General features: G+C 41.6%; 1 protein-coding gene across 9 annotated transcripts in view; it reads left to right on the top strand.

Annotated features, from left to right (window-relative positions):
- The first annotated feature begins 704 nt into the window (after positions 1 to 704).
- Positions 705 to 25,023, top strand: part of VRK1 (VRK serine/threonine kinase 1) — an 86,302-nt gene continuing 61,983 nt past the window's right edge. The window contains exons 1-3 of one of the 9 annotated variants that reach the window (XM_020899109.2): positions 726 to 810; positions 6,843 to 6,953; positions 20,545 to 20,617. In XM_020899109.2, the coding sequence (XP_020754768.2) occupies positions 6,897 to 6,953; positions 20,545 to 20,617 (130 nt within the window). In that variant the 5' untranslated portion in view covers positions 726 to 810; positions 6,843 to 6,896. Of the gene's footprint in view, positions 811 to 6,842; positions 6,954 to 11,908; positions 12,090 to 20,544; positions 20,618 to 25,023 lie in introns of those variants that run through there. The other 8 variants (XM_020899105.2, XM_020899108.2, XM_070477865.1 and 5 more) reach the window with 8 other exon arrangements.

The raw sequence follows: 25,023 nt of genomic DNA, 5'->3' as shown, positions 1-25,023 counted from the left end.
ACTGGTGGAATACAAAGATTATGTAGTCATGGATATAGGCTTTGCCAGACAGGATTTAGACTCATGGCTATGAGTGGACAGAATAATACTTTCTATTGTTTATTGAGCATCTACTACAGACAAAGCACTGTCTCTAGGATATCTCATTTAATTCTGACAAAAACAAGACATTGAGACTCATAGGGGTTAAGTCATTTAGTTCACAAAGTTCCAGAGTGGAGGAGCCGGGATTTAATCGCGAGCTGTTTGCCTCCAGAGCTAGGCCCTAATATACTGAATCAAGCCGCTGCGTGTCAAGCATGCAGGGTGTGAACCAGGGGGTGGGAAAACGGAAGCACCACTTGGCCAAACAGGAATATAGGAGTTCTTTCACATCAAACCCTTTTCAACACATCGTTTAATAAATCAAGCTACTGCGAACACGGGCGACATTTATTTCGGTTCCTAGGGCTTTAACAGGGACAGCATCTGACCAGAAGAACCGACTCAGAGGCTGTAGACCGCATTTCCCAGAGGCCCACCGGGGCCGAGCCAAAGCGATCTCGCTTTGCCAGTGAAAGACTCCATTTCCCAGCACGCAGTGCGAGGGCCGGCCCGCGGCTCCCGGCATTCCTGGGGGGCCGGCGGGAGCCTACGCGGGCTCCGCCCACCCCGCGCGTTCCCGCTCGCTCCGCCTCTCCCTCTCGCTTGAGCCAATGGGAAGGTCCCATACTGCAGGGTGTGATGGGGCCGGCGCCGCCGCGGAGTTGCGAGTCGGCGAAAGCGGCGGGAAGTTCGTACTGGGCAGAAGGCGACGTTCTGCGGCTTGGGGTAGGGCGGCCGCGCGCTCAGCGGTTCGAGGGCGCCGGCGCCGAGCGGGGACCGCGGAGGGGCGGCCGGGAAGCTGGGCTAACGTGGGGCGGCCGGGCGGCCGGGCTCTCGGGCGGCGTGGAGGGCTGCGGTCGGCGCGGCGCCGGCGTCCTCTACCGCCGGGGCTCCCTCAGGTCCCGCTGCGGCCTTGGGTTTCCTGCACCGGCCGGGCGGGTCCCCGAGGCTCAGTTTCCTGTTCTGGACGGCACGTAGGCCGGTCATACTCGCGCCGCGTCCCGGTAGTTCGGGCCGGGTCTGGGATGGCCCCTGTTAGGCCAGCCTGGACCGCCGGGGTCCTTCCGCCCTCTTGGAGCTCACACTCTGCAGGGGAAACGGAATAGAAGCAAATAGAGCCGTTTGCATATGTCGAAAAGCTCCCTAGTAATAGGGTAGGCAGCTGTGGGCCAGAGTGCTAGGGTGACCGAGAGCATCTCAGAGGAGGTGACGTTGGTCATGAGACCTGAGGTGGGGGAAGGAGCCTGCTCCCCAGAGGGTAGCGTTCCAGGCGTTTCTAACCTGTCAGTGTCCGGCTGAGGCCGGGTAAGAGCTTGCTTGCAGTTGACCGCAAGTTTCAAGGCTGTGAAGCTCCGTGGGAGGGTTTTACAAGGGATTTTAGCATCCTTCTGACGGTTTTTTGATGCCCCTCCGTAGCTGCAGGGTGGCATCATTTGCTGATGTAGCCGTGTTCAAGAGCAGCAAGTAGTTTTTCCTTCTGTCGAAATAATTTTGGGCGCTGGTGTCAAAACTCATAAATTTCTTTAAATTAGACAAAAAGCACCAGAGTCTCTGGGTTGAGAGAGAGAGGGAGGAAGGCGACGCAGACACTAGGTTCTATTGAGGCCACCCGTTTTTCACCTCCCCCCCTTTTCTCCCCGTTGCTTTGTGGTAACTCTTGCTTTCCCTTCCCCATCTCCTTTTCTTGGAACAACCTGGAAATAACCAGGTTTGCTATTGGGAGGGTGGTGCGTTTAAGGAACTGTTGAAGAGCCTCATTAATTACCGTTTTTTCATTTCTTTCTTTTTTAACTGCAGTTGCCTATCTGTGGAGTCTGAACTTTGCAAGAATTAAAAATAAATGTAGGGCAGCATTTGTTTTTAAGAGTTCAGAATAAAGGCACCTTACTTTTCATGACATGCTGAGTGTGATACTTTGGGGGAAGAATTTAATCTACAGTTTAAAAGAAGTTTCAAAGGGCAGCAGGGGTTCTTTATGTTATTGTTGTTTAGTCCCTGAGTTGTGTCCGACTCTTTGTGACCCCCACGGACTGTAGCTCCCCAGGCTTCTCTCTCCATGGGATTTCCCGGGCGAGAGTACTGAAGTGGGTTGTGTTGCCATTTTCTCCTCCAAGATAAGATGATGTTCATCAGCTGTCTGTAGAAGGGAATTCAGTAGTCACTTAACACAAACTTCTCTGCTGAAGCTGCTCCAGGTGCCGTTCTCTGTGCGTGTCAGCATTGCTCATCAGATTCCTGGATAATAATAGTAACACAGCGTGAATCTAGTGACAGTAAACTTGTGTTAAGGATTACTGCCCATTTCTTATACTAGTATAAGTGCAAAAGGGCTTCCAGGTGGGTCAGTGGTAAAGAATCCTCTGGCCAGGTAGGAGGCACAGGTTTGATCCCTGGGTTGGGAAGGTCCCCTGGAGAAGGAAATGACAACCCACTCCTGTATTCTTGCCTGAGAAATACCATAGACAGAGGAGCCTGGCGGGCTACAGTCCGTGGGGGTCACGAAGAGTCAGATGTGACTTAGCGACTAAACAGCAACAGTCTAGCGCAAATACCAGGTTTAGAGTGTAATGGCTTATGTTAAGCACAGCAAAAATTGTGAGAGGATATTTATTAAACAAATGAGAAAATGAAGGAATGTGGCATTCGTAGAACCTGGCGTATAATAAGTTAGTAAGTGCCCAGGAAATGGTTATGTGGAAAGCTTACGCTAAGTTTTATTCCAGGGTGCAAGTTGTATATTTTAAAATTAATAGTAGTGCATTCAAAATGTTGACCCTAAAATTTCTTAAATAAACCAGGCTTTTTCTTTTTTTTTTTTGGGAGAGCTAGTGTGAAATAATAATAAATAATGTAAGTGAGGGTCCCAGATGTCTTGGAGAGAAAAATATGATTTTTATTTTGACAACTATATGCATATTTTTCCTTAAAGCCATCCCTAATAAGATATGATGTGCTATGAATAGAATTTTGGTTTAAAAAATAAAACTTTGAAAGTATTTTTAATTTGATAAATAAAACTTAACTGGAAATGAGGCAAAGCTTAAAAATTTACCTTATATCAAAATGAAGGATGATTCCTGAATTTATGCAAGTGTGCAAATGTTAGTATCTTCATAGATCAGGCGTTGAAACTAATGGAAATTAAATGCTGCCTCTGTGTGTGTGTGGCTGAGGCGTTCCTGGAAATTGGTCTTCATGAGTTTTAAGAATGGATGGGTTACCGAATAGGCCTGGAGAATATTTTTCAGACTGGTAGTACATTTTGCGTGTTTGCCGAGTTTATTTTTCATAGTGAGCGGAGATAGACTTGTTTATTCACCAGATGTCCTGTGCCTACTGTATGTCAGGAACTGTGCTGGGTGCAGAATCAGCTCACGATTGTAGTGTCTTGTCGAAGCAACTTTTCTTTTAAACTAATAGAGGTCATTCTTTTGAACTTTGGTTATCTAGCACCCAGCACACAAGAAGTCAAGTGTGTATGGCACATTCGAAAAACTATACTGTTAGTTGTAAAATGTAGAAAACAGGCAGTTTTTAATAAGAGTGTAAGGTTGATATGGAAAAGTAATGGAATCCTGCCTAAAGCATTTAGCTGGGTGGTGTAACCTAGATGTGTTTATACTCTGATGCATTTGACCCTTTTGACCCAAATTCCTGTGAATATGTTCTTAGTTGCCTTTATAAAGTTGTAAAGATTCAAATGTTGGTGTATGGCGAAAACCACCACAATATTGTAATTAGCCTCCAGTTAAAATAAATTAATTAAAAAAAAAAAGATGTGAAAAGGGCCATGCCCTTTAGTATCTTGCCCCCTTAGCTTCTGGAAGATATTTAAGTACCTAACGTTCCACGGTGGTTGTTTTGAACTGATTATGTGCAGTGCCCCATCTCTCCCAGTGTCACCTTAAACCTTTGCACTCAGACCCAAACGCCTACTCTTCTTTTCTGGATGACATGTGGACAACACTTGAAGAAAGAAAAGCTCTCTAGAGTCTGGATAGGTATGAAATCTGCCCTTCCCCAGTAATTGGAGTTTGAGTTTTAATATTCACTGATAAATACTAACGACAGGAAACTGCTTCTGGTAACATTCATTGGTAAATTTATCAAGAATTTTATTAGCCACAACGTCTTTGTTAGCTTGGTTTGAGTTGTATTGTTTGTTTAGTCTTCATGGAGGTACGTGGATTTCCATGATTCTTTGCAGTTAGTCCTATCTCTCCATGGGTCTCTGACCTAAGAGAAAGGAGCCATCTTTGATTTGAAAATGAGATGCTGTCCATACTGCCCAGTGTTTGGGGTGAATATTAAACATACATGTAGACTGAAGTGTTAAAGAGGCCGTATATATTAAGTGGGAAGATACACTAGATAGAAGTCATGTAGTTAAGTTGCAGGGTTTTTAATTTGAGATTTGGGAATGTTCTGGACACAGTTGTCTTAACTGAGCTCAGTCCCCAGTCTGAATGGGAACTGGAGAGCCAGTGGGCATAGGGCAGCACCATCCTTTTCTTTTCAAGGCTTTATAGTTTTCTTCTGTGCGTTTGTTTAGTCTTTTTGCAGACCGCCGGGCTTGCTGCTGTTCACGTTTGGGGCAGATTGTCTCGTTAGTGCTAGCTCCTCGTTTCAAGAATCCCAGAGAGGCTCCATTATCTCTGTCAGTTAGATCCAAAATTTTTAAAAAATCATAAAGTTAGAAATCTTAGAGCTAAGATAACTACAGCTTTATTTCAGATTAATTGCTTTCCTCAAATTGTCTTACCAAGTGTTAATAACAGCTGAATAAATGCCATTGTTTGATAATACTTTATATAAATGCATTGTGATCACATGGTCTGTTAGAAAGTGCCATTAAGCCTTCAGTCTTCATAAACTGTCAGGAACATAGAGAAACAAACTTTTGCTGTTTCTGTTGGAATTGTTACTTTTGTTCCACTTGTTATCACAATTTACTATTTAGCATGGTAGCAGCATGATCACTGTACAGATTATATCTAATTATGCATTCTTTTTTAGAGGTAATAAGGAAAAAAGTCTTTCTTGGGAATCAGGGGAAAAGTTTTAGAAATTCATTAAAAAAAAAAAAAAACCAAGGCCAGGATATAACATTTAAGAGGCTTAACCTTACTGGTTTTACAGGCTTTTAGAAAATATTGTAGAAATGGTGACTTTCAAATGCATTACTTCACATGTTGCAACCCATGTGAAACCGTGCAGCCACTCTGGGATTTAGTTTGACAGTTTCTTAAAAAGTTGAACACCCACCATGCACATGACCCAGCAGTTGCACTCCTGGGCATTTATCCTCAGAAAATAAAAACTTAGGTTCACATGAAGACCTGTATGTGAATGTTCTAGTGGCTTCGTTTATAAAAGCCAAAACCCAGAGACAGCCCCACGAATCCTTCAGTGGGTAAATGGTCAAATAAAATGAGGTTTAGCCATATAATGGAACACGAAAAGGAGCAAACAAAACAAAAAACCATAACAAAAAGGAGCAAGCTACTGACACAAGCAACAGTTTGGATGGAGTTTAAGGGCATAGTGCTGAGTGAAAAGAACCAGTCTCAAAAGGTTGTGTGATTAACGTTGCATTATATAACGTTCCTGAAACGATGAAGTTATAGCAGTGGAGAAGAGCTCAGTTTTGCCACAGCGTGGGTTGGGAGTATGATGTTACTATAGCGGAGTAGCCTGAGGGAGTTTCTTTGGGGGTGATTGAACAGTTTTGTGGCTTGGTTATTGTGATGGTTTAATTATCTTTGCATATGATGAAATGTCACAGGATGGTACACACACACACAAGGTAAAAACTGAAGTTTGAATAAGTACTTAATGTTACTAACACTGTATCGGCGAGTTTCCTAATTTTGATCACTATTCTGCTCCATGATGTTGGGTTGTAGGTTTAAGTATATGTTTTATCCACTAAGAAACTGCAAACTTTACCAGAGCTGTACCATCTTACAGTCCTGTCATCACTATATGAGTGATCAATTTCTCCACATTTTTACCAGCATTTGGTGTTAGCAGTATTTTTTATGTTAGCCATTTTAATAGGTGTGTTTTGGTATTTCAGAATGGCTTTAATTTGTATTTTCCTGGTGGCTAATGATGTTCAACATCTTTCCATATGCCTGTCCTTTGAAGTGGTTCAGAACTAGCCTCCACAAAATGTGTCACTATGGCAAGTGGATTACTTAAAGCCAAAGACAGTGAAGATCCAAAAGATTCTAGAGCTTTTTACTGCCCCCTCAACTGCCAGATTAGTTTAGATAAAGAGCCTGGTTCAGAGAGAGCTATTACCAGAGATAACTTTTAACTGAAAGACCTAACTGTGTGGCATCTAATAACAAACATCTGATCACATGTCTGAGTTACCTTCCTCCTCTTTGAAGTCCCAGCCCCCTGTCCCCATCCTCTGCTCAGGATGGCAAATAAGCCTCAGTGGCCTGCCCTGCCCTTGGGTCCCATATTTTTATGGAGGTAAAATTGAATTTGTTTTTCTCCTGTTAATTTGTCTTAGGCCAGTTTAATTGGTACAGTAGCAAAAGAACCTAGAGTGAATGGTAGAGGAAAGGTTTTTTTCTCTCCCACACAGCCATATCTCTGTTCAAATCATTTTCCCGTTTTCTAGTTAGTTTTCTTGCTGTTGCATTTAGAGTATTCTTTATACATTCTGAATACCAGTCCTTTGCCAGATGTGATTGTAAATGCCGTCTCTCAGCCTGTGGGTTGTCTTTTTCATTCTCTTACAGTGTCTTCTGCAGCACGAAAGGTTTCAATGTTCATGAAGTCCAACTTACCAGTGTATGGATCGTTTTTGGTGTCATGCGTATCTCAGAACTCTTTACCGAACCCTAGGTCAGGTAGATGTTCCAAATTTTCTTCTAAGTGTTTAATAATTTTATGTCTTACATTTAGATTAGTGAATCCATTTTGGGTTAATTTTTGCATGGAGTATGAATTCTAGGTCTTTGTTGTTTTCCTTTTGTGTATGGTTGTCTGCTTGTTCCAGAACCATTTGTTGGGAAGACTATGCTTTCTCCATTGAGTCTTTTTTTTTTTTAATCTTTATCAAAAATTAGTTGGCTGTAAACTGCAAACAAAATGAAGACAGGAGGAAATGAATAAGCAATTAAGTATGAAAATTAATACAAATGTTTGAAGGTGTAAAGACTCATGGCCTGAGTCTTGAAAAAAACATAGATTTGAGAGGAAATGGGAAAACATTTTAGAGAATAGCTTGCACAAATTTAGGTCCTAAAGAACATAAGAACTGGCTATTTTGGGGTGTCGTGGGAGTGAAGGGGAGGAAGGACATAAGGGGAGGATAATTTGTTCATGTGTCTAGGAAACTGCTGGCTAGTTTATAATCAGTTTATTGGCTGCTAGAAGGTACTGTAGGTTCTGGAGCAGGAAGAAGGATATGGTAGAAATAGTCTTCAGGAGAAGTGTTTTTAGGGGTATGTATGGCAGTGATGGAGCTTCCCAGGTGGTGCTAGTGGTAAAGACCCTGCCTGCCAACACAGGAGACATAAGAGACGCGGGTTCGATCCCTGGGTTGGGAAGATCCCCTGGAGGAGGGCCTGGCAACCCACTCCAGTATTCTTGCCTGAAGAATCCCACGGACAGAGGAGCCTGGTGGGCTATGGTCCATGGGGTCACAAAGAGCTGGACACGACTGAGCTAATAGGCAAGCACTCAGATGGCAGTGCTGTGTTAGTAGGGAGAACAGGATACAGTCGTGAGCCTGACAGTGTTGTTACTTGATAACGGTAAGTCCTTTGTATTTCTTAGAAGGATTTTGGTAGATTTCAGACTTTTGCCGCTTTTTCAGACTTTTGTCCTTAGTGATGGCTACTGAGAACTCTGCTGGACTTTCTGACTCCTTCATGTTAATGCTTCCTTTAGTAAGCTGTACGTGTTGGCTCATCGTTGACTTTGGATGACATTCCTTATCAGGCCTAAAAAGAGTCCAAGAGATGAGCAGCTGAAATGATGAAAACATAGAGTTGATGAATTGGTCCAGTGAGAAAGAGTTAATGGAATCTCTTTTATTTATCAATGGCTAAGAGGAGACTCAGGGGTTATTTAATCAGAACGTCCTGATACTTGTATTTGAAGAACCACCCGGAGAGTGGTGATGACCAGCTGCTCTTCAGAGTCACTGAGGACGGAGCAAGGATAGACAGCTCAGATGGCAGGATTAGGGTTTTAGTTTGAGGAGAGACTTTCCAGGCAGTGAGAACATTAGCTGCTTACTGCCAGTGATGGAAGGGTCTTTAGAGAGGGAATAGGAAACCTAGATATAGTCCGGGAACATTTTTCTTATAGTTGGGGATGTGACAGGTGACAGCCCTTGAGTCCTAATTTATTAATTTGTGACCAGAAATACTCAGTTTCTGTTTTCTTAACAACCACTTCCTGTTCTTGATTTCTTTCCGTGAACAAATTATATTTCTTTTTCTGTTCACCTTTGGGCATCTCATTTGGTTTCTGCCTTCTCTTGTGCGTTTAAAAGATTATCTTGGATGTAGATTAGACTTCTGTCATTAAAAAAAAAATAGCTTCTCAACAAATAGAACTTTTTAATGTCAAACTGCTAAATATCCATGCATTCCTACTTTTTAATTTAGAACATGGAAAAGCATATCATCCCATTTTTATAAAACATCAGTGGTGACTTGTTGAGCAAAGGATTTTACTGCATAAGAGATTACCGTGACGTGTATTAATGAAAGATTGGCAGTGTGAGAAGCTTTCGTGCGATCACTTATTTGCCTTCAGAGCAGTTTTTCTCTTTGATTTAGTTTTCTTAGTCTGATTCTTTTCTACAAGTCTAGATCTTTTCCCCACTGAAATGTTTAGATTGACCAAGACTGTTTCACTCATGATTGCAACCCTTCAGTATTAAAACGGGTTTTTTTCCCCCTGCAGAAGAGCAAGCTCTTACAGTGCTATGCAAGCTGCCCATTTAAAACTATCATTGCTTGGCACCTATGCCCTAGTGACAGTTTGACCAACATGTGAGCAGGCACACTGCCATCCTGACAGATGGGCGTGCGCAGAGGCAGCCAAGAAACCATGTATCTGCATCTAGTGTATTTGTTAAGGGCAGGATTCCCAGTCGGGGATGTTCAAACGTCTGTCCATCCTGAGCGTTCACGCCTATGGATAAAGGGATGTCATCATTAATCTCAGCCTCTGACTGAGATTCCATGGGTATGTAAGAGCTTCTTGGCGCTTACAGAAGTAGGCAATTGGGGACAATCAGGATAATTGTCCTCTCCTTCATCCCAAGACTACTTAAAATAATCCTTTCCTTTTTTTCCCAGCCAACTTGGTTTGCAGTGAGTACAAAACTGTTCAGACATGGTCCCGATACTTCTAGAATACATGCTGTTGCATTTGTTTTCTAGAGTATGGAAGCTTTGAAGCCATAAGTATTTATGGTTTGGACAGTGATGTACATAATTGGTTGGAATCTGGTAGACCTGAGTTCACAGACTGTTAGCTGTGTGATATCAGGGTAACCTAATTTTACCATCACATCAAGGTGAAATAATAGCTGCTTCATAGGGTGGTTGTGAGACTGACCTGTGAAACATGTACGGTGTATCGCTTGGGGTAATGACCTGTCCACTGTATGTGTTCAATAAGTGTTTATCATCATCATCAATATTATCATCGCTATAATGTACCTGAGGGCATTTTTCTCTGGAGAGTTATCTGAAACAGGAAATCTTTTTAACACTTATTTCCTATTAATACCATCCTTGAAAGTCATGTATTGGATATCATCACATTGTTTAGTCTATAATGGAATGCCTTCAATGACAGGGAGCTCACTGCCTATAGAATAGGGGTATTCAGTCATGGGGCTGGTTACAGTATAGATGAGTTGTCCTTTGTTGTGTGGGGTTGTTATCTGAATTGTTGGGTGTTCACTGTCCCTGGCCAGAGGGCCCAGAATTGTCCCTGTTTGAGAACCACTGCTCTCTCCTGTTCTTCAAATGAAGTATTGACTCTTAGTAAGTACTTTCTTAGATTGAGTGGAAGTCTTTATTTTTCCTACCCAGTTCTGTCTTTTGGAGACATGTAGGACAAGCTCAATTCCTGTTCCACATTATGGTCTTTCAAATTCTTGAAAATGGTCATCAAGTCTTCTCAGTCTTTTGGAGTTGAAACATCATCTAGTTCATTAACTCTTTCTTACAAGTCTTGATTTCATGTCATTTCACCACATTAGCGACTTTCCTTTGATTTAAGGGTTTTTTTTTTTCCTTTTTTAAATGGTAGTGCTTAAAATTGAATGCAGTACTCCATGCAGGGCTTGATAAATTAAAAAAAAAGAATTGAGTTGCATCTCTTACTTTAGATACAACACTTTTCTATTAGGATAGGAAAGATTACCTTTCATCATCTACATACTATCAGCTGTATCCTTTATTAGCTGTATCCTTTTAATGACCACATATGTGGAACCTAGAGTTGAATAAACCCCCTAGATCTATTTAAGCCTTGTCTTCTTTAGCCTGTTTTTATGCATTAGTTTTGGGGTTTAAACATGATAACTTTTGTTTATCCTGTTAATTTTTTTTTAAATTTAGCTAACTGCAATCCAAATTCTTGATCAACTCTGAAGTTCTTAGCTTAAAAGAACAAGTAGGTGATAATGATGCTATCACCTGAGATTGAAAATGTGGGAGAAAGGTGTGTGTTTGTGTGTGTGCATGTATGCATGTGCACATGTCTGAAAGGGGAATTGGGGATGGGAACCTGGGAATCCTGATACTAAGAGGCACCTGGACGCAAAGGAGGCAACAGGAGACCAGGAAGGGGTGGGCCAAAAAAGTATGGTGAAAATGAGTTTATCTTGGAAGCTGGAGAGACTGTGTGTTAGATACTGGGGTAGATCCTTGAATACAAAATGAATAGGACATCGTCTCTGCCTTCTGCTCCTGTTTTTATTTGCCCCGTGGTTTAACTGTTCAGTTAATGGTGTTACCTAGTCAGTTATGCCTGAAAACTTAGAGTTATTCTTTACTTTACCTTCATACCCTCCCTGGTGGCTTAGATGGTAAAGAATCTGCCTTCACTGTGGGAGACCTGGGTTCGATCCCTGCCTTGGGATCCCCTGGAGGAGGGCATGGCAACCCACTCCAGTACTCTAGCCTGCAAAATCTCATGGACAGAGGAGCCTGGTGGGCTGCAGTCACAGAGTTGGACGTGACTGGGTGACTGCACACACATCTGAGATTCATTCATGCTGCATGTAGTATGTTGTGTGTGTTGGTAGTAGCTCTCTTAATTCTGGTTAACTGTTGTTGTGAGGTTTTTTTGGTTGTTGATTGCTGCCTAACACCAAACTTAGTGGGAATTAAACAACAACCATATTATTATGCTCATGGGTTCTGTGGGTTAGGAATTTGGTTGTGGAACAGCTTGCCCTGTTCCCTTACTCACGTGTATGGCGCTTTGGCTGAGATGTCATGAAGACCAGGACCATCTGGGATTGTTGACTGGAGAACTTTTTTTTTTTTTTTTTTGAAAGTGGCTGTTTGTTTTTCTAGTGGTATATCTAAAGCAATTTGAATGGAGGCAAAAACTTCTGCTTGAAACTTGCTTTGCTTGTTTGCAACTTTGAGTAGATTGTTTGAATAGTGTTCAGATATTGCTGCTGGAAAGGGTGTAATGGGGTCAGTGATGGTCTTTAACCAGAGAAGTCATCGTCTGTATCCAGAAGCAAAGATTTCCTTTGAGACGGAGAGTTGGTCACTAGGATAGTGATTGCTCTAAAGGTGGCTGTGCCCTGCTGCAGGCTCTCCACGAGGCCTTGGCTCTTCAAGCACGAGGACTGGGTTCCCAGAGGAAGCCTGCTGAGAGTGACTCATCCACAGAGGTCACACAGCATCACTTCCACTGTACTCTGTTGATTGAAATGGATACAAGTCTGCCTGGATTCAAGGGGAAGGAACTTAGACCTCGCATCTTTATGAAAGGTGTGTCAAAAATTCTGTGACAGTTTTTAAAAACCACTGTAAAACAATTTATCCATTCTGTTGTAATTGTCGATGAATATTGGAATAGTTTCTCCTTTGGAGAAGTTTTGAATAATGCTGCTGACATCATTCTTGTTCATATCTCCTGGTTCACATGTGTATTCATTTTAGTTGAGTATACTAAGAGTAGAATTGCTAGTCCCAGTGTACATGTATCTTTAGCTTTGATAGTTACTGCCAGTTTTCCAAAGTGGTTGTACCAATTCATGCTTCTACCAGAAAACGGAGTTCCCATTGCTCTTCACCTTCACCTATGCTTAGTACTATCAGTTAAACATTACAATTTTTTTTTAAACTATTCTGTGATTGTGTTGAAGATCTCAGTGTGGTTTAATTGACATTTCTTTGTTAACTGGTGACTTGAGCACCTTTTCATTTGCTATTAGCCTTTTAAATATCTTGTGTTATAAAGTGCCGATTCAAGTGTTGTTTGCCCATTTTAAAGAAATCATTGTCTTTTTTTATTCCTTATTGAAATGTTGGGATTTTTATGTCTTCTGGATGTGAAATCTTTATTGAAAATATGAATTGTAAAAATCTCTTTCCATCCTGTGGCTTGCCATTTCACTCTTGTGTCTTTAGATGAACTGAAATTCTAAATTTTAATCAATTTCAGCTTACTAATCTTCTTTTTGACTAGTGTTTTCCGTGTCTTATTTACAAAGTTTTGCTACTCTATGGTTGTGAAGATATTTTCTTATGTTATCTTCAAGAAGTTTTATCCTTTGACCTTTCACATTTGGGTCTCACTCTCTGGGAATTGACTTTTAGTGTGTGGTGAGGTAAGGGCCAAGTTTCCTTTTCTCCCCATTTGCTTATGTCCACAGCTAGCAGCAGGTAGCACTGGGTCAGGTGAACACCAGCCTGAGAGTTAGCTTTCTTGCATTCTCAGCCTTCGTCTTCCTTTAACGCACCTTCTGAACTTGGGCACATTATTGAAACCGTCTGGCCTCAGCTTCACCTGCAGTATGAAGGATCTGAATGAAATGTTTCTGGTCTTCCTCTGGCTCTGGTTCATTGCATCATTCTGCCCAGTGTGCAGTTTTATTTAGGCCTGTAAGAATCTTTATGAATCTGGTTTCTGGGACCTAATGTGTCCATGATGTCCCCCAGCTTAATGTGATCACGAGCTATGGTGAGCCTGCCATCTGGATTTTCATCTAAGTTACTGTGAAAGACAACTTTCTTCATCACGTTGGCAAGTCCTTGCCCTGCATGTGTTCTTCTGATCGTGTACTCTGTCGCTTGCTAGGAGCTCATTGTCCTGTTTTAGTAAGCCGTGGTTCGGGACACCAGTTGCAGGTTTGAATGTCATTCTCATAGACACAACTTTTCATTTCATTTGTCCTTTCCTTCAGTTTCCTACTTGAACTTCTAAGAATCACAGATAACAGTGTAGTTTCAGGGATCAGCAGAAGTCATTCGTGATCAAATGAGTTATGGTCTCGGTGAATTCTGTCTTCCATGTGGCATTTCCTGCAAATAGCTGTATACTATACTGGTGCCCTTCAGGGAAGCAGTCAGGAACCACACTGGTGACAGCAAAACCTACTGTTAGCTGGTTCCTCAGTGTTCTTGGTAGTCTGTGTTGGGGTGATTTCTAGAAATCATTCAGAAAATAGAATGTCTTTCTGCAGAATGTCATAACTCCTTCCTTTGTCATTCTTGTTACCACATTTTCCCTGTCATTAACTTTTTTTAAAGAAGCTTTATTGGGACTTCCCTTGCAATCCAGTGGCTAAGACTCTGTGCTCCCAGTGCAGGGGTACGGGTTCAATCCCTGGTCGGGGAACTAAGGTCCCGCACGCCACCTGGCATAGCCAAAAAAGGAAAGGCATTATTGAGATACAGTTCAATTATCATATAGCTCACTCATTCAAAGGGTATTGTTCAGTGTTAGTATAGCCACAGGACTGTAACCATCACCATAATATAATTTTAGAATATTTTCATCAGCCCTAAGAGAATTCCCCCACCAACTAACTAGCAGTCAGTCTTCATTCTGTCCCATACTCCCCAGGGCCCGGCGTGCGTGCTCAGGGTTGCTGAGTCCTGTCCGGCTCTGTGATCTCCCGATTGTAACCCACCAGGCTCCTCTGTCCATGGGATTTTCCAGGCACTGGAGTGGGTTGCCATTTCCTCCTCCAGGGAATCTTCCCGACCCAGGGGTGAATCCTGCTTCTCCTGCATTGGCAAGCAGATTCTTTACCCCTGAAGCACCTGGGAAGTACCCCCTGGAGCCCTAAGAAACTGCTAATCTGCTTTTGTCTCTACAAATTTACCTATTTTTGAAATTTTACATGATTGAAGTCATACAATCTGTGGTGTATTGTGAGTATCTTCTTTCACCTAGCATGTTGATAAAGTTCCTCTGTGTTGTAGCAGAATCTGTGCTTCGTTTCTTTTTATTGCTGAATAAGACCCCAGTGTATGGGTATGTCACATTTATCCATTCATCCATCAAAGAACACTTGAGTTGTTTCCACTCGTGAACTATTACGAGTAATGTTGCTGTGAAGATTTATGCACAGGTTTTTTATGTGTACGCATGTTTTCATTTTTTCCTGAGTATATACTACCCTTGGAACTGCTGGGTTACATGGTAACTCTGTTTAACTTCTTTTTAGGAATTGCCAAACCATTTTCCAAAGTGACTGCATTTTTTTACATTTTTACTAGCAATTGTTTGAGGCTTCGGATCTCTCCAAATCTTCACCAGTTCTGGTGATTTTCTGTCTTTTTGTTTATATCCATGGTAGCATGTGTGAAGTAGTATCTCATTGCAGTTTTGATTTTTATTCCTCTTAATGACTAATGAGGTCAAGTATCTTTTTGTGTGCTTCTTGGCCAGTTGTTTATCTGTTTTGGAGAAATGGCTATTTAAATCCTTTGTGTGTTTTTAAATTGGTTGCCTTTTTCTTATTGAGCTTATTAACCTTCTGACGTTGACCTTGATGTATACATCACCTTGATGTATTTGCAACTAGAAGCATTGTTCCCTTGATTTTCCTTCCTTTATATTTCTTTTCCTTTTGTTCAGGGACCGTTTGTTTTTCCTGAAGTAAGCAGGCAGATCAAGAAGGTTCTCTAGCCCTTTTGCATTCTCTTGGCAACAGATTCCATTGGCAAAATATGCAACTGAAATACCTTAGAAGGGAAAATATACATCTCCTGGTTATTGGAATAGATCCTTTTGTAGTTCATCCTACTTCTAAAATGAACCATACGTCTTCCTTTACAAACTGGTAGGTAAAGCACCTGGTTAAACTTTAATTCAGGTCATTTTAGTTAAGGAAAAAGACCTGGAGAAGTTGGGCCTTGTCTCAGTTCATAGCAGGTAGCCCTGGACTATGACTTCATTCAGCCTAGTTTTAGGAAATAGCTGTTGGTTTCTCACCAAGTGATATGTCAGACTCAAGGGATACTGGGGTAAGATGGACTCGCTGACGTCAGATTCTCATAAAATACATCAAAAAAGCACAGCGTATATGCTACTCACGGTGACACAGTGTCACAGGCATTGTGAGAGGTGTGCAGGGAGGTCTGGTCTGGTGCTCTTGATTCCACTCAGTGCTGAGACTTTCACTTTTCTTTTGCATGTAGATTTTTGAGTACTTGATTTTATCTGGACCACTCAGTAAGGAATGGTAACAAAAATGCCATCATCCAGATGCTGAGGTTGCAGAAGAAACTGACTTTATAATATTCAGCGTTTTTCACTGGAATCTAGAAGATAGTTTCTTCGTACTATTTTTATATGGTATTTTCTTAACTATTTTATCATATATTCTGCAGTAGTTTATCACATCAAGTTTTTCCAGCTGAATTTTTGTCATGTTTTGTATTAGTAAACCGCAACTAAAAGCTTTTTTCTGGCGAGTTCTACATCACTTATTTTGTTACTTTTGTCCTCTTGATCTTTGAAAGTCATCCTTCTTTTAACAGTAGGCTCTGTATTTGTAGTGAGGTGGATATGTTTCTGTTTTGTCTTTTATACTGTTTTTATGACGTTTATATTCTTAGTCATTAAAGCAAATATTTTACCACCTTAAAAACTTTTCATTTTGCAAATGATTCTGCAGTATGCCCTCTACTGTCTCAGTGCTTCTGTTAATTAACAAAAAGAAAAGGCATTTAAAAAAAAAAAATTCTACTTGCCATACGTATTTTTTGCTTCTTGGCACTGTTGACGTACTGTCCCAGGTTGTGAGACCAGGAAACTATCCAGCGCTCTTGGGGTCGAGTCAGAGGGACAGGGTGGCCAGCTGGACGGGCTTCGTTGTCGAGGGCAGAGGAAAGAGAGGAGTGGCCCTGCATCAGAGCCGGCCTGGGTCGCTTGGCCCTGCGTCCTCCCGCTCAGCAGCCAGCCCCACCGAACGCCGCAAGCCAGGTTTCTCCGAGAGCACAGAGCAAGGAGACAAATCACAGACAGAGCCAGAGTTGCTGCCCTCCACAGAATACTTGGCTAGAATCAGTGACCACAGCCCTTTACCAGTTACCGCTTTGTTCTTGTCTCCTCTCAGATAAGGTTGATTGAGATACCCAACATAGAATCCCCCTACTTTCTAATTGCATCTAGTTTAGAGAAACTCTGGCTTCCCTGAGAAATGAAAGTCGCTCAGTCGTGTTGATTCTTTGCAACCCCATGGACCGTACAGTCCGTGAAATTCTCCAGGCCAGAATGGGTAGCCTTTCCCTTCTCCAGTGGACCTTCTTGACCCAGGAATTGAACCAGGGTCCCTGCATTGCAGGCGGATTCTTTACCAACTGAGCTATCAGGGAAGCTTCCCTCCTAAACCCTCCCCCGGTTTACCCAAGTACCCAAGCAAAATCCAAATCCTGTCATAGATTCCTTTTTTTTTTTTTTTAGATTTATTAATTTATTTTTGGTTGCACTGGGTCTTCGTTGCTGCGGACAGGCTTTTCTCTAGTGGTGGGCGGAGGCTGCACTTCATTGCAATGAATGAAGCAGTGACTTCTCGTTGCGGAGCACAGGCTCTAGGCCCACAGGCTCCAGTAGTTGCAGCATGCAGGCTTTAGTTGCCCTCAGCATGTGGAATCTTTCTGGACCAGGGATCAAACCCGTGTCTCCTGCATTGGCAGGCAGATTCCTATCCACTGTACCCCCAGGGAGTTCTTTACAACATGCTCTTAGCGAGATGCCCCACTGTTCTGTGGGGGTGTGCTTCCAACTCACAGAACTCGAGGTGTGTTCTGGTGGTCTCTTGCTGAAAGGCAGACACCACAGACAGAGCAGTTTTAGCAATCACAGTAACAAAAACTACAGGGGTAAAGTTTGACAAGGAAAAGATAAATCAGCAAAATCCAAAGTGTGGGACACCAACAAGGGAAAGAAAACAAAATAGGTGGCACTTGTCTGCTTAAGAGATTCAGAGACATATCAGCCAGTTACAGTAACTAAAAAATCAACTATAGGCAAAGGTTTTTTTTTTTGAGACACTTGGGGATATTTGAACATTTATTTATTAAGTGATATTAAGGAATTGTTAATTTTGTTAGATGTGATAATGTAGAAGTAAATACTTTAAACATATGAAATGATATTATTGCCTGAGGTGTGCTTTAAAATACTCTTGGGAGGGGCTGTGGATTGGGTACACCAACTGGTGATATGTGAATAATTGTTGAAATTGGCTGATGTGTACACAGGAGTTCATTATATCACTTTTTTACTTTGTATGTATTTGATAATTGCTCTAATTTTTTTTTAAGGTTATTTGTATTTCCTTTTCCGTGAATTTGCCTCTCTCTGTCACTTTGGCATTTTTCTGTTGGGTTTTTGTCTTTCTTATAATCATAGGATTCTTTAATGTGTACTGAGAAAATTAGCCTGTTGTCACATATTCTGTAGATATTTTTCATTTGTCTTTTGAATTTTGTTGATGGTGTTTTTAAACTGGAGAATTTTTATTTTGTCAAATTTATTAATTTTCTTTAGACCTGTGTGTTTTATTTTGTGTGTTATATAGAAAAGCCTTCTCTGGGATTCTGAAAAGCTTATTATATTTTCATGAAGTATTTTTAAATGACTGTAGTCCTCTTCTGATTTATTGTGAATACTTTGGTCATCTTAATTTTCTTTAGAGTATTTAGAAATAGTCTTCCTTGGAGCGCTGCTGCAAGAATATACAAGGAAGGATGTTGTTCACTCGCTATCCTGTGGAGATTTAATAGTGAACACCTGGAGAATTAACCCTAAACAAAGTTTGGTAGTTAATATTGCACACACCGCACCCCCCCCCCCCCCCCCACCGCCATAGCAGAACTAATGGGAAATCTATCATTTAACAAGATCGTCAAAGTGTGCTAAATATTATTTTAAAAATTAGCAATATAGTTCAAAACCTCTAATTTTGGAAAAGTTTCAGTATTTTCTTTACATAAAGAAGCATTCCTTTTAGCTCTTTTTTGTAGAGTTTATGGGTCAAGGAACCAGGTGCCCCTTCCCTTTGAATTCAGCGTTTTCAAGCTTGCCCCTTTCTTTTGAGTTGATGCCTTCGTTGGGGCAGAGCAAGTTTTCCAGGTATTACTGTAGTGTCTTCTTCACGGTTGATTCGTGGAGACCCACTTGATTCTTTTAACCACAGCATCAAAAGTTGGAAGGAGAAGTGCACAGCAGAAACCGCATGAATTGTTCCTTTTGGGGGGAAGTGGTGGCAGTGAGGTGTCTTGGGCTTGTGTTTTAAACTGTACAATGCTGTATATTTCAGTTGAATTTAGTTCTGCAGTTAGTGTTCCTCTTTTAGAACTTTTGGAAATCATTTAAAGGAAATAAAAGTTGATGTATATCTGATACTGTATTTTAAGTATTTTATTCACTCTACCAAAACTGTTCATAAAAATCTAATGTTAATCACTGTTTTAATACAAGTTTAAAAAATCTGAATAGGAGGAAATTTTTCTCCTATGAAGATAATCTACTTTATTTTTCCAAGTTAAAAGTTTGAGTCTTCACCTGGTTCTTTGCAGCTTAGGTGTGAAAACACGACTAGTATGACAATTGTTTCTAAAGATTGTGTCACAGTCTTAAGTTTAGCTTAATATTTCTTTGAGTTTAGCTTAATGTTTTTCAGGAATAAACCTATGAATTGATAGGGTCATTATCTATGGAAGTTCACTTCTAAATTCGCATGGTTCATTGTGTTACATTTGGCTCAGATAGTAAAGAATCTGCCTACAATACTGGAGACCTTGGTTCAGTCCCTGAGTCGAGACGATCCCCTGAAAGAGGGCATGGCAACCCACTCCAGTATTCTCGCCTGGAGAATTCCATGGACAGAGGAGCCTGGCGGTCTGTGGTCCATGGGGTCACAAAGAGCTGGACATGACTGAGTGACTAACACTAACTAACTTGTTAGTGTTGCTGAGGGTACCATAACAGCCATGATTAGTTTTCATACTTGTATTGATATGCATGGTTCTCTAAGTGAAACTAGGAGATTGATTGAAAAGTGAAAGTCGCTCAGTCGTGTCCGACTCTTGGCGACCCCATGACTATATGGTCATGAAATTTCCCGGGCCACAATGCTGGAGTGGGTAGCCTTTCCCTTCTCCAGGGGATCTTCCCAACCCAGGGATTGAACCCAGGTCTCATGCATTTCAGATGGATTCTTTACCAGCTGAGCCACAAGGGAAGCCAAGGAGATTGATTGGGTGTCCCTAACAGGAAGTCAAAGGAAACCTTCCTGCTTCTCACTAGTTGATGGTAAATGGTATTGGTAGTAACTCTGCATTCATTCCTGTGGTCATCCTTACAGTTCTGTCTCAACTGTAGGATTTGGGGGGATAAACTGAAGTAATTATATGAAAGAGACCCTGTATATTGTTGGGAAGGGTATATAAACTCAAGATTCTATATTTTATTTTTCATATGATTTCTTCGCACTCATCAGATGCATTAATCAACTTCTGATTAGCTGGCTCATTTGTAAGAGAATTGTCTTTAGATGTATTGCTTTCAAATTATTCTTGATACAATTTAGCAAAAGAGGTGATGAAGTTCTTATTGACTGATTATCTTCTAGTTGATTTTATTCTTTGACTTATTGTAGACTGGCAGGAAGCCATTTATACTAAATATGTAATTATTTCTTAATTTCAAAGAAGTTTGAAATATAAATGAAGGTTTTTGGCTTGGGGTGGGATGGGGAAAAGGTGATTTGGGTGGGGCAGGGGGCACTCCTTCTGAATCATTCATTCACTACTTTATATTTTTTACCTAACTTCTAAAATGAAGGAGACTTCTATTAAAATTTTCTGATGCAATAGAGTTGTATGTAATAGAACCTTTAATTGAAAATGATTGACTTAGTGAGGAAAGGAAGATGTGCCAGAACACAGTTGACCTCTATATCCATTGGTTCTGCATCCACAGGTTCAATCAGCTGTGAACTCAACTAACTGTGGATCAAAGATACTCGAAAAAAACTTCCAGAAAATTCCACAAGGTGAAACTTGCATTTGCCACGTGGGCAGCTATTGTCGTAGCATTTGCATTGTGTTAGTTATTATCAATAATCTAGAAAATATTTTAGTATATGGGAGGATGTGCATAGAATATATGCAAATACTATGCCATTCTATGTAAAGGACTTGAGTGGATTTTGGTTTCCAAGGGGGTGGAGGAACCAGTCCCCTGAGGATACTGAGGGATGATGTATATAGACCAGTGGTCCAGTTTGCGCTTCACAACTGCCTGTGCAGGATTAAAACATAAGACACTGGGGCTCTTGTGAAACACTGGGCCTTCAGTGTTTCAGAGTTCTACCGGTAATCATGATGTGTAGCCAGGATTGAGAATTACTGCCTCCCACAATGGTAGTTATGTAATCGAGTTTATACTTTTCTTTTGAACTTCCTGCCACTCAGTGAAAAGGGGGAAACAGGAGTTTCATAGCTCTTAATGGCTTAAAAACTTTCATCACTGGAAGAGGCACTTTTTTCCCACCGTGAAACTAATAAAGGTTGATCTTGTAGATGTCTGCAGCTGCTCACTTTCTTTAATAAATAGTTTTTACCAAAGAATTGAGAAACATTCTTTACCTGGCGAGCTTTTTATTGATCCTTGTTTGAAGCTGATGATATAATATTAAATCCTGTGTGATGGTGTTTCTGCATGAAGCTAAGTGCAGCTTCTCGAAGCCAAAAGGTTGCATTTTATTTGTGTTTATATTTGTAGCCCCTAGCACATTTTCCAGCACATATACTGGAGGTGTTTTATAAAGGCCTTTGGAATAAATGAGTTCAAATGTTTCATTTCCTGGTGAATTAACTTGCCATGAGATAGAGCTTAGAAAATCTAGAGTAAGAGATGATTAGCATGTTTCCTAGACCATCTGTCACTAATATTGATTGTTTCGACTTGGCACTGGAGACTTGTTTTTTTGGGAGTGGGTAGCTTGTATAAAGTTAAAAAAAAAATTGGAAAAACCTCCTGTATTCTGTACCCCTCTCTTTGGTGGCTTAAAATCAGTTTTCAGAAACTTGTCATTCTCACCAGTCAGTAAGTATGAAGTCAGGCATTGGTCATTCCAGTAGCCACACTGTTCTAGTAACTGGTAGTGGTTTCTGCCTTGCCCCCTTCCAAATCTGTTTGACGTGCCTACCAGAGTGATCCCTTGAAAACCTCAGTCAGAGCACACCACTCCTCTGCTCCAAACCTTGCTGTGACTTCCCACCTCACTGAGGTTCAGTCAGTGTCCTCACAGTGGCCTGTATCCTGGACGTGATGGCTGCACCCGGCCGTCTTACGGGCCTGACGCCAGCCAGTGCGCTCTCTGCCAGCTGCGCCGGCCTCCTTGCGGTGCTGGCAGGCCCTGGCCCTCGGACTTGGTGCTTGCGGCCCCCGCAGCGTGAGATGCTGCTCCTCTCCATCACCGCCTGACCGGCTTCCCTCGCTTTACCTTCAAGTCTTTGCTTGTTGTTTAGTTGCTAAGTTGTCTCCGACTCTCTTCGGTGCCATGGACCATAGCCCGCCAGCCTCCTCTGTCCATGGGATTTCCCAGGCAAGAATACCAGAATGGGTTACCATTTCCTTCTCCAGGGGATCTTTCTGACCCAGGGATCGAACCCACATTTCCCGCATTGCAGGCAGATTCTTTACCACCAAGCCACCTGGGAAGCACCAGTCTCTGCTTAAATGTCACTTTCTTGTGTGGCTTTACCAGATCACATTTCAGTTTCAGCCCCAGTTTCCCCACCCCACCCTTTATTCCTCCTCTATTATTTTTTCCGTTAGTATTTGTCACCATTGGACATGGCACATGTTTTAAATTTGAAAAAATTATCTCTCTCAAATAATGTATAAGCTCAGTGAGGGCAGGATTTTTGTCTGATTTGTTTACTGCTTTATTTCCATCTGCTAGAGCAGTTCCTGGCACAGAGGTAAATATTTGTTGAGCAAATGAATTAATGAAGCAGACACTATATATTGTAATATCGAGTTCTGTTGGGGTTCAGTATTATTTTAAATTTTAAGGGAGGTGTAGCATAGTCGAGTTTTGCATTTCCTGTCCCGAAGTTGTACCTCTTTCTGTGGTAGCACCGCCACGTGCATGTTAAAGGGAGGGTGAGGTCTCGTCCTAGTCTGTCCTGTTGAGAAATGAATTTCGATCCTTTATAAAACCAATCCTACCTTGAGGTGACTTTAATGACAAAAGCACTTAAGGTTTTAGGTGTATATCAAGTTCAGCTTATTGATGAGATAAATTATGAGGATGGAATAATTCACAACAACCAGAAATATTTTAAAAATGTAAAAATTTTGGTGAGAAATTGGTCAGTGGGAGAATTCTTGACTTGGGTAATTATGCTTTTCATCCTGACTGATATGAAGGATTGTGAATCAAGATGCAAGTATAACACCTGTTCCTAGTATCACGTTTACCCTTTTGCTAAAGTCAGGAGTTTACAGTGGCCCCTGGGGCTCCCCTTGATCTGGCGCTCCTGTGTTCCTTCTCTGACTTCTCTTTTCCCCTTGCTCACACCACACCAGCCTGCTGGCGCCCTGCTCTTCTCCGCTTGCATGGCACACTCCTCACCTAGGGGCCTTGCACCGCTCAGCCGTCTGCCCAGGTACTCATGGCCAGCTCTCCCACTCCCCTCCTGTCCTTGCTCGGATCTCCCCTTCTCAGGGGGCTGACGGTGACCTTTCTGTTGACACCACATGCTGCCCCCAGCCCCTGTGCTCTCCCTGTCCTCGGCCCCTGACGTGCTCTTCTTCTCTTTAAACGTAGCGTGTACCTCCTCTAAAATATTGGATAATTTTCCCATTATGGTAGGTTTTATTATCTTTCTTCTAGAATGTAAGTGTCAAAGGTAGGACCTTTGGTTCCTTGGAGAACAGTGAAGAGCTGGAGGAGCACTAGAGCAGTGCTTGGCATGTGCAGGTTATCAGTGAATGTTTGCTGAGTGAGTGAGTGAGTGAAGAAATCATTCCTCTGCTTCACAAGTTCACATCATTCACAGTTGACCTTTATTTACTGCTGTGATAGTGGATAGATTTGTGTAATTAACATCTATAGGAACAACCTTTGAAATAGTACCACTGGTCTTTGTACCTCCATATTGTAACTTGGGTTAGAATTTCCTTCCTTTTAAGGCTGCAGATATCACATCATATGTTTATACCACATTGTGTGTATCCACCCATCCATGGACAGACATCTCAGCTGCTTCCACATTTTGGTGGTTATGAATAGTGCTGCTTTGAGCATGGGTGTGCACATACTGCTTGAAGGCTATAAACTCTCGAGATCTGTTAGCTTAAGGAAATCACATCAATCAGTTATATTTTCTGTATATGCCTCCATCTTACTTTTAAACCTCTTAACTTTATTTCCAGAGGTCTTAATTTTACTTAACAGCATGTCTGTCTTTTATGTAATCTATTCTCATAAAATTTGTATGGTGGTGTAAGCTGTGGAAATATAGATGGTCTGGTTTTTTAGAGTGATACAATCCTGGAAAAATGTACATCAAAAAGTGGAACAAGTTGCTTGAAAGAAGGAGCAGTTACTCACTGTTGTGTCTCCCAAATTATCTAGGCTGTGAGGGCTGGAAGCAGTAAGAGTGAGAACCAGGGAAGTGTTCTGTTGAGAAAGCAAAAGCAAGAGAATGAAAGCAAAATGCAAGAAAAGCAAGAGAAAGCAAAAGAAAGGATGAACAGCAGCGTTGAGTGCTGCTGGGGAATGAGCAGAGCGAATGAGGTGACTCGAAGGCTACTGGGGTTTAGTGCCCTGAGGCGAGTGGTCGGAGTGGACTCGTGATCCAGATGGACTGAGTTGTGGTGACAGGGAGGAGAAAGGGTACGTTAGTAAGTACAGATACGTTTAAGATGGTTGGTACTGATGATAGCAGAGGGGAATTTAAAAGGTTTTGGGTTTTTTTTGTAGGCATGCCATGAGCATATTTAAAAGCTGATGGGAAGGCTCTGGTTGAGGGAGATGTTGAATATTTGAGAGAATGGTTAGTTAATAGTTTTAGTCAGGATGTAGGAGGGGATGGGATACAGGTGAAGAAGGAGCTGGTGTTTGATGGAGGAGGAAGATAGGATGGAGGCAAAGTTAGACTTGTAGTGGATGCAGGTGGTTTGTAGGTTTGAGTCTTGGAAAGATGGAGGAACTCCCACTGAAGTTTCTGGCTTTTTTCTCTAAACTAGGGGATGAGGTCATCTGTTGAGAATTATGAGTTAGGAGGGGGAATTACAGTTTTGAGGAGACTAAATAGGGTTTGATATGGATTTCAATTGCTGGGCTTTTTGAAGGAGTGGCACTGTCCGCTCCATTTGGATGTATATTAAGCATAAAGTTAGATGTCAGGTAGTTGAGGAAAAAATAACTTATTAACCTTTTGC

Source organism: Odocoileus virginianus, chromosome 16 (assembly GCF_023699985.2).
Source record: "Odocoileus virginianus isolate 20LAN1187 ecotype Illinois chromosome 16, Ovbor_1.2, whole genome shotgun sequence".
Classification (NCBI taxonomy): domain Eukaryota; kingdom Metazoa; phylum Chordata; class Mammalia; order Artiodactyla; family Cervidae; genus Odocoileus; species Odocoileus virginianus.
This window is presented reverse-complemented; position numbering and strand designations above follow the sequence as displayed.